Raw genomic sequence first — 25,998 nt, 5'->3', positions numbered from 1 at the left:
GTCACCTGAGTCGGGAATTGAACCCGGGTCTACAGGCGCTGTGAGGCAGCAGTGCTAACCACTGCTACATTCTACTTTTGACAGATCAATATTTTTGTGTACACATATAACCTAAACATGTACTGGGTATCCTTATGAAAACCAGGTTTTGACGTTCCAATTAAGATTTAAAATTCCATTATCCCATTACTTTTTATCCCCATTCTATAACACTGTTATGCAAATCCTTATGCAGCAGGAATGCAAAGCTATGCTGTTCAAAGATTTTTTGAGCCTATTCTTCAGTCACTTACAAGTTGAGCGAGACCACGTTGGGAAAGCCCCAGCTTGAAACAACTGCAGGCTATAGAAGGGATGTAATGTTTATCTTTTACTTTATTTATTTGTTTTCCTCATTTATATTGTGAAGAACTGTAATGTAGAAACTTGAGCTTTTTCTTTCTTTATTTTTGTACCTAATCTAGTTTAGTACCTAAAATTTGTGACTAGGCACTTTGTACCCAAGATGGAGCAGTGTGTGGCGACATCATACACTTTTCACTGTACTCGTGTATTTTTGGACTTGAGTACATGTGACAATAAAACCTCATTCAATTCCAAACAATTATGATGTTAACACTTGCTATGATTTCACTTGGCCCTGTAATCAATGCGTTTTAAATGACTCAGAATCAATTACTTTTGATTTAGAGTTAGGACACTCACCTTTTGCTTTACACATTTGAACATTCCTGATCTTTTTAGGCTGTCGGTAATGAAGCTACTCTCGTTGGCTGTGACACAGTCCACTCCAAGTGTTACTTCAACTTCGGGATTTGAAGCTTTGTGGTCACACTGGTTTTCTACATTTTCCTCATCACTCATTGCCACACAATCTACTTCTCTGTCAAATGCTTGCAAAGCATTTCCATTGTCTGAACCTCTCCAGATATATCTTTCCTGATCTTTGTTGACAATGCTTCCTCTTTCATCAACTCTGTGAGATTGATTACCTCCAGCTTTGTTGCATTTATCACCTTCTTTGATAGGAGATTCAAAGAGTTGAGACATGAGAGCAGATTCTCTTTTAGAACAGGTCACTTTATTTGCAGCATTACAGGTCAACAAGTTTATTTGCTTCGGTGTACAGGCAGGGGCTTTGCTGGCTGAATTACATGATCTGCCATCATAGCTCTCTTTCTTAATTTCCATTTCCAGCTGAATCTGTTTACACAGATTGATAACTTCCTCCATCTTGAGGTGCTCAGCAACACTAATGATGTCATCCAGGTGAAGCATTTCAATTATCAAGCAGGATGTGTAACAGAAATCCAACAAAGGTAAAAAACTTGTTTTCGAAAAGCCTGCAACATCAATTTTAAAAAATGCATTCATGGATGAAAATAGTTTGACGATATAATTGCACATTTGAAATATTAGCCAAATTGTAATTGTCTCATTACTGTAGACTTCTTGTTACTGAATTTTGATAATTCAATTAATAGAAACTGTTCTCATTTCAAGCCCCAGATCATAAACAAATTGACATTTGGATAAACATGATGTGACTGGGCATCGTCAGCATGGATTTCCAAGTGAAAAATCATGTTTGACAAACTTGCCAAGTTTGTTTTGAGGATCATAAAAAACCCATTTTTCCCCCCACTCAACACGCATATTAGAATTAGAATTCGAATCCCTACAGCGTAGAGAAACAGGCACTTCTGCCCAACAAGTCCACACCAACCTGCCAAAGAGTAACCCACCCAGCCCCATACCCCTACGTTATTTACACCTGACTAATGCATCTAACCTACACATGTCTGAACACTAAGGAAAATTTAGCATGGCCAATTCACCTAACCTACACATCTTTAGATTGTGGGAGGAAACCAGAGCACCTGGAGGAAACCCACGCAGACACAGGGAGAATGTGCAAACTCCACACAGTCACCCGAGGCCAGAATTGAATCTAGATCCCTGGTGCTGTGAGGCAGCAGTGCTAACCACTGAGCCACCGTTCTGTCCCTGTATAAGGGAACCCTGTTTTGTTTCCCCTCTCTAACACAGAACTGAAGCTGTTTGTGGAAACCAAAATATTGATCCTACTAATTCAAAGCTAAACAAAGAAAAGAAACTGACAACTAGAATTGTGGCTTTCAACCAGGCAACTAGCAACTGAAATTCCCATTGTACTAACAAAATAAAATGAATGTTTACAACACTGCAACAGTAACTGTTACAAAAAGAGCAGGTAGTGTGACAACCCCACGACAAACAGCATCAATGGAGGAAAAGACAGGGTGAGTACTATGTGGCAAGTAGACATCACCAAGAGAAGGAATGAGGTGAGGACCCCATGACAGGCAGGGGGCATCAACAAGAGAACAGAGTGAGGTGAGAGTCTGTTTTAATAGTAGGTTTATATTGTTATGGACCAGGCCAGACCCCTCAAATCATTTCAAGAAGGTAGCTCAAACACAACTTTGTTCGTTGTTTGTAAAGTGGATATTCCAGGAGAGAGTCAGCTGGTCAAACCACTTTGTTTTAAGCAAAACAGAACTTATTTACAAGGTTACTGAATGAAACACAAACAACAGAAAACAGAATACCGAATAACTTGACCTCTCTGAAAATCCAACAGATCATGTTATTCCAAATATTTGCAACAATCCTCATAAACACCCCTAGCCACAAAAGATAAAATTAAACACAAGTTCTTACAGGATAGAAGTCAGAGAGAGAGTACCAACCTGGACCTGCTTCTGTGGATCTAGCTGCCCTTTTCTCATGCTACTGTTAAAAACCAAACCAGGATAAAACTAAGCTGGGAAAACTGGCCACTCCCTTTCATTGTAGAAGTATTTTTTTTAAGTTGAAAGCCTTCTGCCTGAGGCAGCATCTGTTAGCTATTATCTATTTGGCCGTAAAACTGTTCAACTCCAGACTTTTCAGAGTCTTTGTTGTTTACAACCTCTGAAAAAACTAAGGACAGCATAACCTTGTTAAATAAGTAGCTTTGTCACACCATGACCCCTTTAAAAAAATGAGGCATCAATATCCAAAGATGACTTCATTTTAAAAACCCTTAAAAGTTTGTTAGTACTCTAAAACACACAAATACATTACACTGACTATAAATGTGCAATGTGCACAACTACATTCTGTTTCAGCCTGCCAACAAATGCCTCTGTTTCTCATTCAAGTCTCAATAAGGCATCGCAATCACATTTTCTAGTCGTGCCACAAGCATAACTTTCAAACTGCATGGCTGTATAAACAAGCTCCATCTAAACAGTCTGGCATTTTTGTCCTTCAATTTCTCCACAAACTTCAATGGGTTATGATCAGTGTGTATGATTGTCTCAGATGTGTTACTGGTAATATAAACACTGAAATGTTGTAATGCCAAAACCAAGCTCAAGGTCTCCTTCTCAACTGTTGAATATTTCTGTTGATGAATGTTCAGCTTCCTGGAGAAATACACCAGTAGGTCTTTCTATCTTCTCATTGTCTTCTTGCAAGATCACACCATCAATGCCTACATCCTTTGCATTGATAGACGATTTGAATGGCTTTGCGTAATTAGGTGTGGCTAATATTGGGGCAGTAGTTACACAGCTTTGAGGCTATCAAGTGCCTTCTGACAGTCCGCTGTCCACTGAAACTTCTTCCCTTTGTTTAGCAATACAGTGATGGAGCAACCACACTGTTAAAATTTGATACAAATTTTCGATAAAATCCACTCAATCCCAGGAACCATAGTATTGCATTTTTTGTCAATGGTATGGGAAACTCCCCAGTTACCCTTATTTTTGCATCCCATGGGGCCATTTGTCCCTGTCCAATTACATGGTCTAGGAGGGTGACTTGGGCTTTGGCAAATTCATTTTTAGCCAGGTATGTCACCAAGTCTGTCTTCCGAAGTCAATCAAACAAGTCTGATAAATATGCCCTCCATACGTGACTAAAAATCACCAGGTCATTGATATATACGACCCAGTAATATATCAATGAGATATAATATAAGATATACCCAGTAATGACCTTATTGGTTAGTCTCTGAAATGTGGCTGGTTCATTTTTCAGACCAAATGGCATGACTTTAAACTGATACAGTCCATTCAGCGTTAAGAAAGCTGAAATTGCCTTTGCTCTTTCTGACAAAGGTACCCGTCAATATCCTCTGAACTAGTCCAACTTAGAAATATAAATTACTTGTACCACCTTTTCAATACAGTCTTCCAATCGCCGAATTGGCTACACTTCAGTCTTTGGAACTACATTGACTTTGCGATGGTACCCAACAGTTATGAGTGGACTATCTGGTTTTGGCACCATTACCACGGGTGAGCTCCAATCACTGTAACTCACTTTGATTATATCCATTTGGAGCATGTATTCAATCTTCTCCTTTTGAGCTTGTGCCAACCTTAGAGGGTTATGCCTATAAGGAAGTTGCTTAATTGGAACATCATCTCCTAAATCTACATTATGCATAATTAGATTAGTACTTCCTAGCTTATTTCCACTTATCTGCATTTGATTTTCCTCTGAAAGGTAACTCAATAATTTATTCCAATTTTTGACAACTTCCTCATTGTCTAATTTTAAGAATGTCCAATTCAGAATCCTCTGAACTTGATTTTTCCCTCCGATTTGTAATCAATAACACATTCTCGTCTTGCATTTCTACCCTGTCAAAATACCTTAGGAGCATACTCACATGACACACTGTGAGATTTCTTTTTGTCTGGAGTCCCTATCAAGTAGTTCATCTCACTCAATTTCCTTTTGACTTGATATGGTCCACATAACCTTGGTTTTAAAGGTTTACCTATAACTGGAAGTGACACTAATACCTTAACCCCTATAGCAAAATTGTGAACTTTAGATTTCTTGTCCTTTTTCATTGTATGCTCTGATACTTTTAAATGCTGTCTAGCCAACTCCCCAGCTCTATTTAATCATTCCCTAAAATTTGACACTGAATTCTGACTTACCATTTTCTCCTTAATCCATCTAACAGTCCTCTCACTTCATGCCCAAAAACAAATTCAAATGGACTGAATTTAGTTGATTTATTTGGTGCATCTCTGATCGCAAAAAACACATATGGAATTTCTTTATCCCAATCATCTGTATAGTCTTGACCATAAGCCCTCAACATGGTGGCACAGCTGGGCGGCACAATGGCACAGTGGTTAGCACTACTGCCTCACAGCGCCAGAGACACGGGTTCAATTCCCGCCTCAGACGACTCTCTGTGTGCAGTTTGCACATTCTCCTCGTGTCTGCGAGGATTTCCTCCGGGTGCTCCGGTTTCCTCCCACAATCCAAAAATATGCAGGTTAGGTGAATTGGCCATGCTAAACTGCCCGTAGTGTTCGGTGTAGGGGAATGGGTCTGGGTGGGTTATGCTTCGGCGGGTCGGTGTGGACTTGTTGGGCCGAAGGGCCTGCTTCCACACTGTAAGTAATCTAAATCTAAACATCGTCTTTAATGTCTTATGCCACCTTTCCAGCTCCCTGCGTTTCTGGATGGAACTCAGTAGGTTTGAATTATTTTATTCCTAAGCTGTCCAACTTCTTTGAAAAATTTCAATGTGAAGTTTGACCCTTGATCTGATTGTATCTTTGTCAGTAGTCCGTATTGAATGAAAAGTTTGAGTAATTCCTCCGGAGTCCTTTTAGCAGTGATATTGCGTAACGGAACGGCCTCTGGAAATCTAGTCAACACATCCATCATCAGTAAGAACTCTTGCAAAACGTTTCTGAAATGCAGGAATAGGTATTAAAGGTGCAGGTTTTATTACGACCTGTGGTTTTCCAATTACCTGACATGTATGATACATCTGGCAAAATTCAACTACATCCTTGTGCAGTTCAGGCCAGTAAAAATGCTTTTGTATTTTAGCTTGAGTTTTTCTCACTCCTAAATGACCCCCAAGTGGTAGTTTGTGCACCCCCACAACACCTCCTTTCTATATCCCACTGGCAATACGATTTGATGAACTTCTGCACATTCTCATCAGCCCGAGTATGTGATGGTCTCCATTTCCTCATTAAGACATTATTTTTCAGGTAATATCATTCAGGGATACATTCAGATTCATTTTCTGCGTATGCCTTTTGATACAATTGCTTTAAGTTTTCATCTTTCTGCATTATTTCAATTAATTTACCTGAGTTAAAGATGTCTTCATTGTCATCTATGTGCACCTGGTTTGTGCCAACCATCTGATCAAACAGGGTCTCTGCTAATTCCATTTCAACTTTCTTATCTGGACTCTTTGGTCTCTCCTGTTTCAACTGGTGACTTTGTGACCTCATTACCAGTCAGGTGTCTTGCAATAGTTCAGTTGCCCAAGTTTCCACTGGCTTTTCAACCACAGTAGGCAGCACACCTACTGGTGAATCAGCAATATCATCAGCAAAGAAAAATTGTATTCCTGGAGCTGAGAGTTTATCCAGTACTCCTACCATGGATTCTCCACTCTTCACTGGACATTCTCACCTCACTTTACATAACTGAGCACTTCTTGTCTCACGAATTCCCATTACTAGTACCTTTTCTGGCAATAGTCCTTCAGAAGGTCATATCTTGTCATCTTTCAGCATCACTGATTGAAAGGATCCTGTGTCTCTTAATATTGCAACCTCTTAATCTGCTGCTCCTGGACTTTGCGAGTAAACTTCACATTCGCAAGTATATGGTTTAAGAAGATCTGGCACTTCCTCCTTAACCAACTTCTGACCAGCTTGTACATTCTGATGCTTTCTGTTACCACTCCAACAAAGTTCTCTGGCTTCTCCTGTTTTTCTACACCTGGCTTCCCAGTGCTTCTCCTAACCCAGCAACACTGATTTCATGTTGCAGCGAAAACACTGGAGCTCTTTAACTTCTCCATCCCCTTCAAGGTTGTCCTTTTTACCTTCTGGTAAATTATCCTTATGATCTTCATTGAGATCGACCATTCCCTTTCCATGTGGGGATTTCTCTCTTCCCTAATTTCTACCCTCATGGTTTGAAATTGATTCTGGAAGCCAAACTTTGCTTTATGGACCAACTAATAATCATCAGGCATCTCAGCTGCTCATCTTGCCATTTAAACTCTGTGCTCTTCCACATGAGATCTCCCTACGTCAGAATGTAATTTTTCGAACTCCTGTCTAAGTGCTAATTTCTGAAGTTCCAAATCCCTCTCTTTCTCTCGTTCCTCTCTCTCTTTTTTCTCTCTCTTCTCTCTCTCTTTCCTTTTCTCTCTCATCTGCTTTTAAATGTAATTCTTTGTCTTTTCCTTCTAATTCAAGCTGTTTCATTTTCAATTGAATTTTAGCCATCTCTAAAAATTCTGATGACGTTTCCGGTATATTTAAATGCTGTGCTACTGCTGCAATTATCTCTCCTTTCCTCACGGCAGGGAACAGCTTCATCTCCAGCCTGTCTGCTACTTCCAGCAGCTTGGCCTTAATTATCTTTTGTAAACCCCCAAGGTCACTTCTTCCACCCCCCAGAAAAGTATTGGTAACTGAAACAGCCATTGCTATCCATTGCTATCTGTTGAAACCATTCGAATTCAACACCCAGCACAAAAGACACTAACACCTACCACTCACTGCTATTGAGTCTAACAACTCTTAATTCCAATTTGGAGTTACAGATCAAATCCCGCTAAGAACCCTCAATCTGTTATGTACCAGGCCAAACCACTCAAAACGTTTCAAGAAGGTAGCCCAGGCACTCACTTTGATAGTTGTTTTAAGCAAGTGTAAAGTCAATATTCCAAGAGAGAATCTGCTGGTCAAACCACTTTGTTTTAAACAAAACAGAATTTACTTACAAGATTACTGAATGAAACAAAAATAATAGAAAACAGAATATCGAATAACTTAACCTTTCCGAAATCCCAACAAATCATCCCAACTTAATGATGCGGTTCCAAATATTTGCAACAATCCCCATAAACACCCTTGCACACAAAAGGTAAATTCAAACACAAGTTCTTACAGGATAGAAGGGAGAGAGACAGTACCACCCAAGACATGCTTTTGTGGGTCCAGCAGCCTTTTTCCCACACTACTGCAAAAAACAAACTAAACCAGAGAAAAGCCTAGCTGGGAGAACGAGCCACTCCCCTTTCATTGTACAAGTATTTTTTGAAAACTTGAAAGACTTCTGCCTGAGACTGTCTATTATTTAGTTATTATTAAATTGACCCTAAAACCCTTCATCTACAGACTTTTCGGAGTCTGTGTCATTACGACCTCTCTGATTAAAATTAAAACAAGGAGCGGCTTTGTCACAATATTTACTCTTCGACTTCATCTGGAGGTCAAAAGATGAATCGTGTCCGAGGGACACCACATACAAATCCCCTGATAGTGGTGGAAATAGCATAACCTCTTCCTGGTGGCCACCCTGTGGGTGTAGCTGCATCAAGCTGTATGTAGGCCCTCAATGCCGAAGCACCATGTCTCACTACGTGCTGGGATTCTGATATTTATCGGTGCTGCAAAGGATGGGTCTGCCAAGTTGCTGCAGAACGCTGCCAAGTAATTGGACCGTACCATACAACTTGTCCCTTGTAGAAAAGTTTGTACAGAAAAACACGTCTGACCACTTGTTTATTAAAGGAGGACCAAGAAACTGATGAGGAATAAAAAAATAGAATATGAATGCAATTTAGCAAACAAAAACACAAAATGAACTGCAAAACCTTCCAGAGATAATTATGTAAAAAGGAAAAGTTTAGCTATGAAGAATGTAGGTCCATTAAAAACACAGTCGGGGGGATCCAAGATGGCGGCGACCCAGCAAGACTGAGTCCACAGTGCTCTACCCAAAACTTGGGAAAAGTGGGCTATCCACCCCCACCACACTCACTAAACCATTTATAATAGTTGTTAACCTTAAATAGTTACCTATTAGTACATTTAAATAGTCTAATACTAGCTGGAAAATGAGTAAAGGGAAGGGAACAGGCGGCTCTAAGAAAGCAGGGACCCCTCCCCCACCCTCTCCCTCTTCAGCTGCAACAAAGGTGTCTTCAGCTACTTCAGGAGAGTTACCAATGAAGATGAGTCCAGAACCTAGAAAACCACATTGATGACCTCGAAAATCGATGTCGTAGAAAAAATATTCGGTTGTTGGGCCTGCCCGAGCAGGAAGAGGGAGGTCAGCTGACAGCATTCTTAGAGCATTGGCTGCCACAACTTTTAAATCTGCATAATGGATCAGGCCAGGTAAGGGTAGAATGGGCCTACCGGGTCACAGTACGTGGGCCCGGCTCAACCCAGCGCCCACGCCCGGTCCTGTTCCAGCTGCAGAGCTATAGGGAGAGGCAGATGCTCCTGGAAGCCTCAAGAAATCTGGGAAAAGATCCCCAAGCTATGACCCACAAAGGATCCAGGATCATGCTGTTCCAGGACTTCTCCCCAGCTTTGGTCCGAAAGAGGAAGGCATTCGATGAGGCGAAGAAGCGTTTAAGGGACTTAAATATTCAGTACTCCTTACGATATCCAGCGACGCTACGCCTTAGCCACGAAGGATCCATATATAACTTCGGATCACCGGAGAAGGCTAAGGAATTCTTGGACTCTCTTAAATAAACTGTAAGAGATTGTGGACGCTGGTCTGCCTTTCCCATTATTTTGGTTTACATCCCTTCATCTTTTCTTATCTTTCCCCCTATGTGTGTATGTATATATATATATGTTGGGGCGTTTGGTTAATGTTGATGGGGAGAGGTGGTTACCTTATTCTATTTTACTTCTGTTTTTAGGAGCGGGGTTGTTTTTCTTTCCCCTGTTATTTTGTGGTATTATATTTAAGTATTACATGTTGAGGTTGTAATATTCCCAAATATATTTAGATGTGGGTGTGGGTGGGGGTGGGGTGTTCACTGTTAACTCTAGCTTTATATTATATTTGAATTCTCCTCATTTTATTGAGGAACACCTGGGTCAAGGGTGGGGCACTGGTTGGAAGAGGGTAAGATGGACTGTGGGAGAGGAAGTGACGCTCCCTGGGAACAAGGGAGAAAATCTCCAATTCGGAATGTTTTATATTTTTTTATACTTAGAAAGAGTTTTTTGTTATATTGTTTTGAGTGTATCAGAGAGTCTTTACTTATGTAAATCTTGTATGCTCCATGCTCGGGATGTTCTAGATAGGGTTTCCCCTCCCGAGGGGTCTCGGATCTGTCCAGATGATTATGGCTGAACAGTCGGTTAAGTGGTGCACCTGGAATGTCAGGGGGAGTAATTCGCCAGTTAAAAGGAAGAAAATATTATCAAATCTTAAGAAGGAGAGAGTTGATATAGCTCTCCTACAGGAGACACACCTGTCGGATAAAGAACACTTAAAATTACGACAGGGCGGATTTGATCAGGCCTTTTTTTCCTCTTTTAATTCAAAAAGCAGGGGAGTCGTTATCCTTGTCCGGAAGAACTTCCCTTTGAAAATTCTAAATCAGATAAAAGACGAATCTGGACGATATATTTTGATTAAAGCCCTCATAAATGGAGAGGAATATGGGATCTTAAATGTATACTGCCCCCCGGCACACCCCTTTAAATTCATAACGGAAGCTTTTTCAAAACTGATGGCCTTTGGTGCCCGTCATACAATTATAGGGGGAGACTTTAATTGTATTATGGATCCGGAAATAGATAGGATTCCCAAGAGTGCCGCTGGAGTATCTCCCAGATCTAGACAACTGGCGGACCTGAATAAAGAATTAGGATTGGTAGATGTATGGAGATGTCTCCATCCACAGGGTAGAGATTTTTCTTTCTACTCTAATCCACATAAATGTCACACAAGAATTGATATGTTTTTTGCCCCATCGATTTTTCTAAACTCTATAGCAACCTGTAAAATAGGTACTATAGCAATCTCTGACCATGCCGTTGTATACATGGAAACTAAGGTAAAGAACAATGGGACATCTGCTCGGCATTGGCGTATGGACCCCTTCCTGATAAAAGATAGCAAATTTTTAAAGTACTTCTCCCAAGAACTTAAAACTTTTTTAGAAATTAATACTGGTACGGCTAGCAATCCGTCAATGATGTGGGAGACCATCAAAGCTTATGCACGAGGTTTGATCATCTCCTATTCAGCGACCCAGAGGAAAATGAAGGGAGAGCAACAGCGTCTGCTCGAAGCTCGCCTAAAAGCAGCCGTAACAGCATACGCTGATAGACCCTCTATCACAAAATTGCAGAGGATTACAGCTCTTAGGACAGCTTTAAACACCGCGCTTACTCAAACGGCTAAAAGGGAAATATTATTTGCGAAACAAAGATTATATGAATATGGCGACAAACCGGGTAGATACTTAGCATTTCTTGCAAAGAAAAAGAAAGCCCCTCAAACTATTCCGACCATCAAGGAAAGTACAGGTACCCTGACTCATGATCATAAAAAGATCAATGTGACCTTTAAAGAATTTTATTCTGAACTATATAGATCGCAGGATTGTGAAGATAGGATTAGGAGGATGCAGTCATTTTTTAAAAATTTGACCTTCCCGGGCCTGACTCCGGAACAGGTGTCGGCCCTAAATACCCCTTTAACAGTCCAAGAAATACTTGAGGCAATTAGGAAACTTCAGAGCGGAAAAGCACCGGGCCCGGATGGTTTTCAAGCTGAATTCTATAAAGAATTTACAGGAATATTGGTTGACCCACTTATGGATATGTATAATTTTGCGCATAGTCAGGTCTGTCTCCCGCCCACGCTGAAAGAAGCAAATATTTCTCTTATCCTCAAAAAAGGAAAAGACTCAGAAGATTGTGCATCTTACAGACCAATATCCTTACTAAATGTAGACTTTAAAATTCTCTCAAAAATGTTAGCACTAAGACTAGAAAGGGTACTGCCATATATTATAAAGGAGGACCAGACGGGATTTATTAAGGGCCGCAGATCATCCAATAATATCAGAAGGGTCTTGAATATGATCCAAGCCTGTCATCAGGGAAAGATACCAGGAGTAGTAATTTCATTGGATGCGGAAAAGGCATTCGATAGGGTTGAATGGTCATATTTATTTTACACATTGGAAAGGTTTGGCGTTGGACAGGTGTTTACCAAATGGGTTTCAACATTGTATAATGACCCCAAAGCAGCTGTTATTACTAATGGGTTAAGATCGGATGGCTTCAGTGTGGGTAGGGGCTGCCGTCAAGGATGTCCTCTCTCACCATTGTTGTTTACACTGATAATCGAACCATTAGCAGAAGCCATCCGGACTGATCCTAATATAACGGCCCCGAGGATTGGTACAGGTAAACACAAAATTACCCTCTATGCAGATGACGTTCTCTTATTCCTCAGTAATCCTTTAATGTCAGTGCCTCGTCTAATTCAAGTTATTAATACATTTAGTGCATTCTCAGGCTATAAAATTAATTTTTCAAAATCGGAAGCCATGCCAATGGGTGGTCTGGCTATGATACCCCACTTAATGGACGGATCCCCTTTTCCCTTCCGTTGGTCCCTGGAGGGCTTCTTATATTTAGGTATTTTTATCACGCCAGTATTTGATCAGCTGTATAGGGCTAATTTTGTACAATTAATGGAAAGGATAAGGCAGGACCTCCAGCGATGGAGAGACCTTCCGATTTCCTGGCTAGGGAGAATAGCATTAATTAAAATGAATGTTCTGCCCCGTCTCTTATATCCTATGACAATGCTCCCGCTGATGCTGCCAAGGCTAGCCCTACGTAAATTATATGGCTGGTTGGGCTCCTTTATTTGGAACCATAGACGGCCCCTTATTAAGCTGAAGAAGCTACAGCTTCCACAGGCATGGGGAGGACTGGACTTCCCAGACTTTAGGAAATATCAGTTAAGCTCCCTACTAAGTTACATAGCTGATTGGGTTTCATCTGATCCACAATCAATTTGGCTGGATATCGAAGCCTCCCAAGTAAAATACCCACTTATTAACCTTTTATTTTCAGATAAGAGGAAAATCATTACAGACCACTGTAAAAATCTCATAATATTAAACACAATTAAGGCCTGGAATATAATGCGGCAAAATGAGGGTAACTCACATAAAACATCCCCCCATGCATCAATAGTAGGCGCATGGGGATTCCAACCGGGGATTACAGATGCCACCTTTAAACTCTGGAGATCCAGGGGCATCTCATGCTTAGGGGACCTATTTAAAGATGGGATCCTGATGTCCTTTGAGCAGCTGCGTCTGAAATTCGGAATACCTAATGGGGATCTCTTTCGATACTTCCAAGTTCGAGATTATATACAGAGGAAGACTACATTAATAGATAGTCTTTATAAATCAGACAGAGAACATAATGTCTTACGACCAGCGGGGGCATCCTCCGTTAGTACTATATACCATTTGCTACATGATGGAGTCTCAGGAGACATGGATGACCTGCTTAAAACATGGGAGCATGACTTGGGGCTAGAAATCTCTGAGGATATGTGGAATGACATTTGGGAAAATGCTAGAAGAATTGCTATCTGTAACAGAACTCAGGCTATCCAACTAAAGATACTTCATAGGGCCCATATAGCTCCGGCTCGACTGGCAAAATTTAAGGCAGGAGCATCTCCAATGTGTCCTAAATGCAAAATAGAGGTGGGTACTCTTGTACACTGTCTGTGGACTTGTCAGAAATTCCGCAGATACTGGACTAAAGTGGCAAATACCCTGACAGAAATTTTAGGAACGGAAATTAGGGTGGACCCTGTATCTCTCCTTTTGGGCTTTTCGAACCTCTCATCTCTGGATATGCATGGGAAGAGACTATTTTCTATTCCCTCTTTCTGTGCAAGGAAAAATATTTTGGTGAACTGGGTGGCTGAGGGCCCCCCTGGACTTTCAAATTGGCACAGATTAATTATGGAATATATCCCCCTTGACTTCCTCACAAATATGGTGCACCGAAAGACTGAATTATTTTATAAAATATGGCAGCCCTTTTTGAATTATATAAATGCAATATTGCGGCTATCCTAACAAGGGCTTTTATTTAGTGAAGATTTCAGACCGGACTGCTCCGGGGCCCCTTGGGAGAGGAATCCTGCGCGAATACGGGTTTTATTATATTTGATGTTTATACATTCCGAGCATGTAAGAGACTTAGGTATACACTCTGGTTAGTTATAGGTTGGATTAGTAGAAAGTTGAGTTTTTTTTTCTTTCTTTTTTCGTTTCTTTTTTTTTCTTTTTTTCTTTTCTTTCTCTTTTCTTTGTTAAATTATGACTATTGTATATATGATTTAATTGTACATCAATGTTTGTATTTGAGAGTTTTGTTTATTTTTGTAAATTTGCAAAAATGGGGAATACAGAAATGACAACAGCTAATCAATTAATCTTGTCTGTATTCACTGAAGAAAATATAAGAAATCTCCCAGAATTATAGATACAAGTGACTAGGGCAAATGAGGAGTTGAAAGACATCAATATTTCTAAGAAGGTTGTACTGGAGAAATTAACAGGGCTAAAAGTGGGCAATTTCCTTGGACCTGATGGTCTCTATTCCAGACTGGTGAATGAGATAGCTATATTTACTCAATACATTGGTTATCATCTTGCAAAATTTTATAGATTCTTAAATGACCCCTGCAGGTTGGAAGTTTGCATGTCACTCCACTATCTCTCCACCCTTCAGGCTCTCTGCCTGTATTCCAGATGATGGGCTTTTGCCTGAAACATCAATTTTACTGCTCCTCGGATGCTGCCTGAACTGCTGTGCTTTTCCAGCACCACTCTAATTTAGACTCTGGTTTCCAGCATCTGCAGTCATTGTTTTTACCTATTTAAGAAAGGGGCAAAGTAATACTGTACCGGGAGCTATAAACCAGTCAGCTTTACCTCAATAATAAGGAAATTGCCAGAATCAATCATAAAATGCATGATAAATGGATACTTGGACAAAAATGATCTGACTGGCCATAGTCAGTGTAGATTTTTGAATGGAAAGTCATGTTTGTTAAACAAACTTGGAGCTTTGTGAAAACTTAAGTATCAAAATTAATCAAGAAGAGTCAATGGATGTGGAATATTTAGATTTTCAGAATGTTTTTTGCAAGGTCCCCTACAGGAAGTTAGTTAGCAAAGTTAAAATAGAGAAAGTAATATACTGGCATACATTAGGAATTGGCTAATAGGCAGAAAACAGTCAGTAGGAATAAATTGGTCATTTTCTCATTAGCTGACTAATGGGATTCCTCAAGAATCAGTACTTGAGACCCAGCTGTTCACAATATTTGTCAATACTTTTTAGTGGGGACCATATGTAATATTTCTAAATTTGCAGGTGATACACAGCTAAGCAGGAATGTACGTTGTGTGTTGTATACTCAGCAGCTGGAATATAACATAGATAAAAGTTGTTCCTGTTGGTTAGAAGAACAATCATGTAGTCATAGAGACGTACAGCACAGAAACCGACCCTTTGTCCAACTCGTCCATGCGAACCAGATATCCTAACCTAATCCAGCCTATTCAAATATCCAATCAGATGCCTTTCAAAATGTTGAAATTGTACCAGCCTCCACCACTTCCCCTGGCAGCTTATTCCATAAACTTACCACTCTCTGTGTGAAAAAGTTGCCCCTTAGGATCCTTTTATATCTTCCCCTCTTAACCTAAACCTATGTCCTCTAGTTCTGGACTCCCCACCCCAGGGAAAAGACCTTGTCTATTTACCCTATTCATTCATCTCACGATTTTATAAATCTCTATAAGGTCACCCGTCAGCCTCCAACGCTCGAGGGAAAATAGCCCCAGTCTAGCCAGCCCCTCCCTGTAGCTCAAATCCTCCAACCTTGGCAACATCCTTGTAAATCTTTTCTGAACCCATTCAAGTTTCAGAACATCCTTCCAACGGGATGGAGACCAGAATAGCACACAAAATTCCAACAGTGGCCTAACCTGTACAGCTGCAATATGACCTCCCAACTACTATACTCAATGCTCTGACCAATAAAGGAAAGCATATCAAATGCCTTCTTCACTATCCTTTCTACCTGTGACTCCACTTTGAAGGAACTATGAACCTGCATTCAAAGGTCTCTTTGTTCAGCAACACTCCCCAGGACCTAACCATTAAGTGTATAAGTTGTGCTCTGATTTGCCTTTCCAAAATGCAACACTTCACGTTTATCTAAATTAAACTCCATCTGCCACTCCTCAGCCAACTGGCCCATCTGATCAAGATCCCATTGTACTCTGAGGTAACCTTTATCGCTGTCCATTACACCTCCAATTTTGGTGTCATCTGCAAACCCACTAACTATAGCTCCTATGTTCACATCTAAATCATTTATATTCAGAGGAACCTCAATTATCCGAATACAAATTATCCAAATATCGGATTATCTGAAGGAAATCTTGAGGTCCCGATAGAAACATTAAATGAAAGAGCTGTTTCAACCCTGATCGCGTCTTTTGTTTACTCTGATTAAAAACAATCTCTGCTAAGAACAGTCCTGGACATAGATGAGAACCTGGGCACCGTTTCCAAATGAGTGGCCTCCCCCCTTCTCTCTACCTCTCCCCACACTTTCCCTGGTGTTCTACACACGGGTGTACCCTAAACCCCTTTCCCCAGATATTCTCTCTAACATTGCCCCGTAAAGGGCAGAGGTGGAACTTATCAAAAAGTTGCAGTTAAAAGTGCTGGTCAGGGTTGGGGTGTGGGCAGGGCGTGGTGTTGGGGATGGTGTTGAGGGGCAGGCGAGGGGCAGTGTTGGACAGGGTTGTGAGGGCGAGGCCTTGCGCGCGGTGTGCTGTAGTCTCCTGAACAGGGAGCAGACTTAATAGAAAACTCCCGAGCCCCAGGGGAAATGTATTGAATCGATTAACTGAATAATCAATTATCCGAACGAAATAGTGCCCGCCCATCTCATTCGGATAACCGAGATTCCTCCGTAAATGACAAAAGGGCGTGGGCTTGTGGCAAGATTCTGCATGGTAGACTTGTTAGCAAGATTAAATCTCATGGAATACAGGGAGAATTAGCTATTTAGATACAGAACTGGCTTGAAGGTAAAAGACAGAGGTGGTGGAGGATTGCTTTTCAGACTGGAGGCCTTTGACCAGTGGTGTGCCACAAGGATCGGTGCTAAGTCCACTGCTTTTCATCACTTATATAAATGATTTGGGTGTAAACATAGGAGGTACAGTTAGTAAGTTTGTGTGCAGAGTATTTCTCAAATTGTTCGAGGTTGAAAGGTATAGCAGTGCAAGGGGATTTGGATGTCCTTGTCATTAAGTCACTGAAAAACAGCATGCAGGTACAGCAAGCCTCTGGAAGGCTAAGGAAATGTTAGCTTTTGTCACAAGAGGATTCAAGCACAGAGTGGTGGAGTCTTGCTTCAAGACCTTAGCTATACTGCACCTGGAGCACTGTGTGCAGTTTTGGTGCCCATATTTCAGGAAATACATTATTTGAAAGGCAGGAGTGCAACAAAGGTCCACTAGATTTGTTCCCAGAATGACAGAACCATTTTATCAAGAAAGATTGGGCAAACTGGACTGTATTCATTAGATTTTCGAAGACTGAGGCAATCACATTGAAACCCACAATATACATAAAGGGATAGACAGTGTAGATGAGGAATCTAGAACCAGGGGCACAATTTAAAAATAAGGTGGATATCATTCTGGATCGAGCTAAAGAGAAATTATTTTACTGAGAGGTTTGTGAATCTTTGCAATTCTCTATCCCACAGTGCTCAGTCTTTTGAGTACATTAAAAGCTGTGGAAAATATTTTTTGATTATCAGTGCAAACTGCATAACCTCACATTTTCTCAGATTATATTCTATTTAACAAGTTACTGCCTGTCTATATCTCTCTATTAATTGTTTGTCATTCTCACTACTTGCTTCTCCAATTATTTTAGCATATTCACTTCCTCATCTAAGTCATTAATATATATTGTAAATAATTGTGACCCTAGCACTGATCCTTGTGGTAATACAATAGTTGCTGGCTGCCTTACTAGGAAATACTCCCTCTCTCTTACCCTAATTCTCCATCTTTTATTAGTTAGCCAATCCTCCATACACACCCAACACCATGGACTCTTATCTCATGTAGTTGCTTTATGTGTGGTGCCTTATTGAACACCTTTTGGAAATCCAAATTATGTAAATGTAAATACAAATACATATCCAATAAATTATTGTCTTCCCCTTTATTTATCCTGCTGGTTACCACCAAAAATTAAATCTGTTAGATTTGTCAGGCATGATTTCCCCTTCATAAAGCCACACTGACTCTACTTGGTTATATTATGTACTTCTAAAAGTTCAGCTATTACATCAATTTCCCAATGACAGATATCAAGTTAACTGATCTGCATTTTAGCTCCAACCCTTTGTTATATTGGCAGTTTTCCAATCCTGTATCATTTTTCCAGAAACAAAGGATTCTTGGAAGATTACTACCAGAGTATCCACTGTAATTACTTTCTTTAAATTCCTCGGATACAAAACTTTAGGTCCAGGCCCTTAAACCCATTTGTTTCCAGTGTATTTTTACCTAGTGATGGTTATTGTACTGTTTAGCCTCTTGGATATTTTGCATCTCTTGGAACGTTACCATGATGATGAATACAAAATATTTATTCGACTCCTGGTTCCCCGTTAGTAATTCCCCAGTCTCATTCATGTTTACTTTTGCCTCTTTTTTCCTTTTTATATATTTAACGGATACTTTGGCATTTTTTTGTTAAATTATTTGCTAGTTTACCTTTACAGTTTATTTTCTCCCTCTATTATATTTTTTGCCATCATTTGTTGCTTGTTAAAACATTCACAATCCTCTGGTCTGCCACTAATTTGGGCTATATTGCATGATCTTTCTAACAAGCTGATATTATCCCTAACTTCCTCAGAAAATCATGGCAGATTTATCCCCTTCTTAGAATCCTTCTCCTTCACTGGGATGTATGTTTGCTGTGAGTCATGCAATTTTCTTAAACCTACACTCTATTTTAATTTTTAACTCAACATCAATGATTCCTGAAAAACAATACATACCCATGCTGATCATTTTTTTAATCCAAATTATTAATTGATAAAATACAAAAAACTGAGAATGCTGGATGCTGAAACAAAAATCAGAAAGTGCTGGAGAAATTCAGCAGATCTGGCAGCATTTATAGAGAAAACGTTCTGAGCCTTAAATGAAAGAAATCTCTTTGCCTGCTTCCTTTTCACTTTCTCTCTGGACACTGTCTCACTGTCTCCCATCTATTCATCTCATGTCTTTCTCTCTCTATTCACCCGGCTCCCCACACTCCCAGCAAAAACACCTCCATTTCCTATCTGCCTTCAAAGGGTCATTGGACTCAAAATGTTAAATCTGTTTTTCTGTCCACTATTGCTGCCAGTCTTGTTGAGTTTCTTTTGCACTTTTTTGTCACAACTTATTGATATCAGTCCACAATTGATCTTTTCTTTTTTGAATTTATACTGCTTGTGTCCTAGTGCTAATAGTTTAAATTGAAGCTCTTGGTTTATCATTTCTGTACTACTCAACACTATGCTGTGTTATTTAGCTCTCAGTGATAGCCTTTCAAGACCAACGAACTCAAATTTCCATGGGTTTCATTCATAATTCTGTCATATGCATTTCAGAAGTAATACATGGCTTTTTGTACAAAAGTGGAAATATACACAGAAAACACTGCCCTCTCTCTCAACATATGCTGCAAATGCTTGTGAAAATGACTCTTCACCAAACAGTTCCAAACCTTACAAAAATGATTATGCATCATCATTTTGCTTTTGCATTAAGTTACATTGTACCAAAAGTCACTGCTGAGTAGGAATTAAACAACTTTTATAATCATAAGAAAAGTAAACTTGATAAAGTTTTGACAGAAGAAGAGACATTTTCTTTACCTGCCAGCTCCACTACTGCTTCCTGACTGGAGGTGGCTCCTTTCTCAGTGAAGAGGTCCTGAAAGTACTTGCTGTTGGCAGCCAGCACAGACTTGTGTGCCCGATACTCCTCCCCCTCGATAAGCAGAGCAATGTCACAAAACTTATTTAGATTCCGCTGCTCATTCAGCTGATCTAGCACAACTTGACTGTGTCCGGTGGACGTCTGTTTTACAATCCTCTGAAGTTCAGCCTAAGATTTTCCAAGTGTACATTTACATTTTGAACAAAACAACAGTGTCATCAAACTCCAATAAATAAAAGATATCACAGTTTACAAGCATCAACCAAACATTGAAAAAGATTATCAGACAAAAGTTAGTCCTGGAATAGTTGGCTACCTGAGGAACATTTTGAGTTTTTTTTGTCATATTTACGAGGTTTTCTCTCCCACTGTGCCCATCGGGATTATTAATATGTTTATTTGGCTAGCTTCATAGAGATGTGAAAATTATTGATTTTTTTTACTAAAAGGTATGTGCCCCTGTCTCTTCTGCCATTCTGCGATGCAGACAAGACAAAGACTGCAATAACTTTCTCATTTGAACTGGAAAGTTTCACTGTTGAGAAATTGGCTGAGCTGATTTCAATCCAGAACATTTTACAGCAATGAAACATTTCCCTTCCAAAAAGATAGCAAGCTTCTTTCAGAAAGTGTCTTAAATCACCTACACAAACTGTGCTTACCTGGTTCGAGTGTATGTCTGTAAAACGTTTTTCATTTCCCCGAACGTGTTGTACTCTCATATTGTCTTCCAGGTTATTCTGGCAAGGAGCTGCTGCTGTCGTTTTTCCCCCTCTGGCAGCCTCTAGGCCAATTTCTGAGTCCACTAGCTGGTCTTCTGACAAATGGTGGATTTTGTCAGCACCTGACCTGCACACTTCGCACTGTTTGACAAACTCAGATATCTGGCTTAAAATTCCTATTTAAACAAAATATTTTAAATGAATGCAATTTTATCCCAAGATCATTTGCAAATCAAGGAAAAAGAAAAAGTAATGTCAAACTATTAGAAACGTTAAAAGTTAACATTGACTTCATCTGTTTTAGAATGTGCAGAAGAATCTCATGGGGTTAGGCAAATGTAGAAAACCAAGTGGTTTCTTTAAATGACAAATGCTTGGAAGCAAGAGAAAATGCAGACATCTAAATGCATCTGTATTATCTCAGGGTGCATTTATTCTGACTAGAGCTTTTGTGCTGTTGCAGTCACAGTGTAACAGAAGCCTGAATCTAGCTTCAATTGGAAGAGGAGGCTTGAGACTCCCATGAGGTGAGGAGGGGTCTGATTTTGCTTTGCAGCTTGTATGAAATTTCACATCGCAATATTACCTCATACCTTAACATTAATGCAAAGCACAACCTATGCTAAATTTGTAGCATAAATGGTCCACAAGTCTCATTAGGGCAATGGTTGATTAAATGCTGTATGCTGAGCCTGAACTTAACATTTACTGCAATTTCAAGTAAGCATATGTGAATTAAATAAGCACAACTTATTAACTGCATTTTTGCAGATTACAGCAACAGAGTTTTATAGAACCAAAAGAGGCCCTTCAGCCTATAGCATCCACATTAGTGATTAAGCACCAATCTCTTCTGATCCCATTTTCCAGAACTTGGCATATAGCCTTACATGCTAGGCAATTACGTATTTGAACACAATATTACAGTACAAAGCTTTTCTTTGTAAAATGCTACTTTAATTATGGTCATCCAGAATTAACATCCAAGTGAAAATGGAATTCAATATTAGTTTAATAGTGGAATGGGCTGTTTGGATAGCAGTAAGTAAACAGCAGTTTTTGGAAACAATTCATGAGGAACACATTTCGTAAATTTTGGAAACAATAATATCTTTCTGTAAAGTACAAAACTATACCTGTAAATGCTGGAACTGTACAGTCCATATGTTAGCACTTCTAAAAGAGATAGGGCACAATGGTGTGAGTGCATATCCTTCATAAGGAGGCTCCTGTACACAGAACTATGATCATTACTAGCGAGTTTTGAGAAGATTTGTAGGTCAGGTTGAGATTTTGGATGTAGGTTTGCTCACTGAACTGGAAGGTTCATTTCCAGATATTTTATCACCCTACTAAGTAACATCATCAGTGGGCCTCAGGCGAATGATAACTGATCAACTCCCCGAGGCGTCTATTATTGATCAGCTCCGTGGGTGGGTCTATTACTGATCAGCTCCCCGTGGGGGGAGGGGGAAATGGGTGTCTAGAACATAGAACATAGAACAATACAGCACAGAACAGGCCCTTCGGCCCACGATGTTGTGTCAAACATCCATCCTAGATTAAGCACCCATCCATGTACCTATCCAATTGCCGCTTAAAGGTCGCCAATGATTCTGACTCTACCACTCCCACGGGCAGCGCATTCCATGCCCCCACCACTCTCTGGGTAAAGAATCCACCCCTGACATCTCCCCTATACCTTCCACCCTTCACCTTAAATTTATGTCCCCTTGTAACACTCTATTGTACCCGGGGAAAAAGTTTCTATATATTCCTCTGATCATCTTATAAACCTCTATCAAGTCACCCCTCATCCTTCGCCGTTCCAATGAGAAAAGGCCAAGAACTCTCAACCTATCCTCGTACGACCTATTCTCCATTCCAGGCAACATCCTGGTAAATCTTTTCTGCACCCTCTCCAAAGCTTCCACATCTTTCCTAAAGTGAGGCGACCAGAACTGCACACAGTACTCCAAATGTGGCCTAACCAAAGTCCTGTACAGCTGCGACATCACTTCACGACTCTTGAATTCAATCCCTCTGCTAATGAACGCTAATACACCATAGGCCTTCTTACAAGCTCTATCCACCTGAGTGGCAACTTTCAAAGATCCATGTACATAGACCCCAAGATCCCTCTGTTCCTCCACCTGACTAAGAACCCTACCGTTAACCCTGTATTCCGCATTCTTATTTGTTCTTCCAAAATGGACAACCTCACACTTGGCAGGGTTGAACTCCATCAGCCACTCCTCAGCCCAGCTCTGCATCATATCTAAGTCCCTTTGCAGCCGACAACAGCCCTCCTCACTGTCCACAACTCCACCAATCTTCGTATCATCTGCAAATTTACTGACCCACCATTCAACTCCCTCATCCAAGTCATTAATAAAAATTACAAATAGCAGAGGACCCAGAACTGATCCCTGCGGAACTCCACTTGTAACTGGGCTCCAGGCTGAATATTTACCATCTACCACCACTCTCTGACTTCGACCGGTTAGCCAGTTTTCTATCCAACTGGCCAAATTTCCCTCTATCCCATGCCTCCTGACTTTCCGCATAAGCCTACCATGGGGAACCTTATCAAATGCCTTACTAAAATCCATGTACACTACATCCACTGCTCTACCCTCATCCACATGCTTGGTCACCTCCTCAAAGAATTCAATAAGACTTGTAAGGCAAGACCTACCCTTCACAAATCCGTGCTGGCTGTCCCTAATCAAGCTGTGTCTTTCCAGATACTCATAAATCCTATCCCTCAGTACCCTTTCCATTACTTTGCCTACCACAGAAGTAAGACTAACTGGCCTGTAATTCCTGGGGTTATCCCTATTCCCTTTTTTGAACAGGGGCACAACATTTGCTACTCTCCAGTCCCCTGGTACCACCCCCGTTGACAGTGAAGACGAAAAGATCATTGCCAACGGTACTGCAATTTCCTCTCTTGCTTCCCACATAATCCTAGGATATATCCCGTCAGGCCCGGGGGACTTGTCTATCCTCAAGTTGTTCAAAATGTCCAACACATCTTCCTTCCTAACAAGTATCTCTTCTAGCTTACCAGTCCGTTTCACACTCTCCTCTTCAACAATACAGTCCCTCTCGTTCGTAAATACTGAAGAAAAGTACTCATTCAAGACCTCTCCTATCTCTTCCGACTCAATACACAATCTCCCACTACTGTCCTTGATCGGACCTACCCTCGTTCTCGTCATTCTCATGTTTCTCACATACGCATAAAATGCCTTGGGGTTATCCTTGATCCTATCCGCCAAGGATTTTTCATGCCCTCTCTTAGCTCTCCTAATCCCTTTCTTCAGGTCCCTTCTGGCTATCCTGTATCCCTCCACTGCTCTGTCTGAACCCTGTTTCCTCAACCTTATGTAAGCCTCCTTCTTCCTCTTTACTAGACATTCAACCTCCCTAGTCAACCAAGGCTCCCTCACACGACCATTTCTTTCCTGCCTGATAGGTACATACATATCAAGGACACGTCGTATCTGTTCCTTGAAAAAGTTCCACATTTCCACCACATCCTTCCCTGACAGCCTATGCTCCCAACTTATGCTCCTCAAATCCTGTCTTACAGCATCGTAATTTCCCTTCCCCCAATTGTAAAATCTACCCTGTTGTGCGCACCTATTTCTCTCCATAACCAAGGTGAAAGCCACAGAATTGCGGTCACCATCACCAAAATGTTCACCCACTAACAAGCCCATCACTTGTCCCGGTTCATTACCGAGTACCAAATCCAATATGGCCTCCCCTCTGGTTGGACAATCTACATACTGAGTTAGAAAAGCTTCCTGGACACACTGCACAAACACTGCCCCGTCCAATCTACTTGATCTAAAGAGCTTCCAATCAATATTTGGGAAGTTGAAGTCGCCCATGACTATGACCCTGTGGCTTCTGCACCTTTCCAAAATCTGTTTCCCAATCTGTTTCTCCACATCTCTGCTGCTATTGTGTCTACTATTGATCAGCTCCCGGGGGGGTGTCTATTACTGATCAGCTCCCAGGGTTGGGGGGGGGGGGGGGGGGGAAGTCTATTACTGATTACTGATCAGCTCCCCGGGGGGCGGGTTGGGTGTCTATTACTGATCAGCTCCCGGAGTGGGGGGGGGGTCTATATTCCTGATCAGCTCCGGGGGGGGGGTGTCTATTACTGATCAGCTCTCTGGGGGGGGGTCTATTCCTGATCAGCTCCCTGGGGGGGGGGTCTATTACTGATCAGCTCCCCGGGGGGCGGGTTGGGTGTCTATTACTGATCAGCTCCCGGAGTGGGGGGGGGGTCTATATTCCTGATCAGCTCCGGGGGGGGGGGGTGTCTATTGCTGATCAGCTCCCGGAGGGGGGGTGTCTATTACTGATCAGCTCCCGGAGGGGGGGGGGTCTATATTCCTGATCAGCTCCTGGGGGGGGGGGTCTATTCCTGATCAGCTCCCTGGGGGTCTATTACTGATCAGCTCCCTGGGAGGGGTCTATTCCTGATCAGCTCCCTGGGGGGAGGGTCTATTACTGATCAGCTCCCCGGGGGGAGGGTCTATTCCTGATCAGCTCCCTGGGGGGAGGGTCTATTACTGATCAGCTCCCCGGGGGGAGGGTCTATTACTGATCAGCTCCCCGGGGGAGGGGGTTATTACTGATCAGCTCCCCCCCCCCCACACACACCCACCTCTCCACCAGTAGCCGCTGCTGACATTGAAGCCGGTGATCTCCCTCGAGTAGTGGCGGCCGCTGCGGCTGATGTGGCAGCGCCAGAAGATGTCCCGCTGCCTGAGCTCGTCCACCACCACCTCCAGCTCGTCCAGGCGCCCGCTGTCCCTCCGCCGCCGCTGGTAGAACAGCAGCCCGTCCCGGAAAACATAGCAGGCCGCCGCCTTGCGGATGGCCCGCTTGCTGTGCTCGGTGGTACCCGGCGCGTACGGCTGCTTCTTGTCGGTCAGGTAGCGCACGATGGCCCGGTAATTCTCGGCGCTCGTCATCGCCCTCAGCAGCAATCGCCCGGTTACCGGGAGCGGGAGGGGGGGTTTCCACGACGACCACCGCCTGACTGCGCGGCATTTCGTTCCGGGGTCAACCGGGACCCGGATCTATGACCTGCAACATGTTGATCTGAACAGGGTGTACTCTCACCTTGGTTGTAGCTAAGAGTTGAATGTTTTAAAACCAACAAAAATTGACCTTGATCTGAGACATGATGTTCCAGCTGAATTGGCAAATTCATAGAAATCAGGCGACTTTTCCAAAGTGCCTTCTCCTTCTTTCCAAAATAAAAAAAGTGACAGTAACTTGGAAAATTTCTTCTGC

The 25,998-nt window shown here is 41.6% G+C and overlaps 1 protein-coding gene across 3 annotated transcripts in view; it reads right to left on the bottom strand.

Moving 5' to 3' along the window:
* Positions 1–25,794, bottom strand: part of LOC132830499 (zinc finger and BTB domain-containing protein 11-like) — a 50,011-nt gene extending 24,217 nt beyond the window's left edge. The window contains exons 1-5 of one of the 3 annotated variants that reach the window (XM_060848259.1): positions 25,364–25,445; positions 21,813–21,852; positions 20,617–20,852; positions 19,891–20,122; positions 706–1,343 (exon numbers count right to left, since the gene is read on the bottom strand). In XM_060848259.1, the coding sequence (XP_060704242.1) occupies positions 706–1,343; positions 19,891–20,122; positions 20,617–20,852; positions 21,813–21,840 (1,134 nt within the window). In that variant the 5' untranslated portion in view covers positions 21,841–21,852; positions 25,364–25,445. Of the gene's footprint in view, positions 1–705; positions 1,344–19,890; positions 20,123–20,616; positions 20,853–21,812; positions 21,853–25,363 lie in introns of all 3 variants that reach the window. The other 2 variants (XM_060848258.1, XM_060848257.1) reach the window with 2 other exon arrangements.
* Positions 25,795–25,998: the final 204 nt, after the last annotated feature.

The sequence above is a fragment of the Hemiscyllium ocellatum genome, chromosome 31, assembly GCF_020745735.1.
Source record: "Hemiscyllium ocellatum isolate sHemOce1 chromosome 31, sHemOce1.pat.X.cur, whole genome shotgun sequence".
In the NCBI taxonomy this organism is placed as follows: Eukaryota; Metazoa; Chordata; class Chondrichthyes; order Orectolobiformes; family Hemiscylliidae; genus Hemiscyllium; species Hemiscyllium ocellatum.
This window is presented reverse-complemented; position numbering and strand designations above follow the sequence as displayed.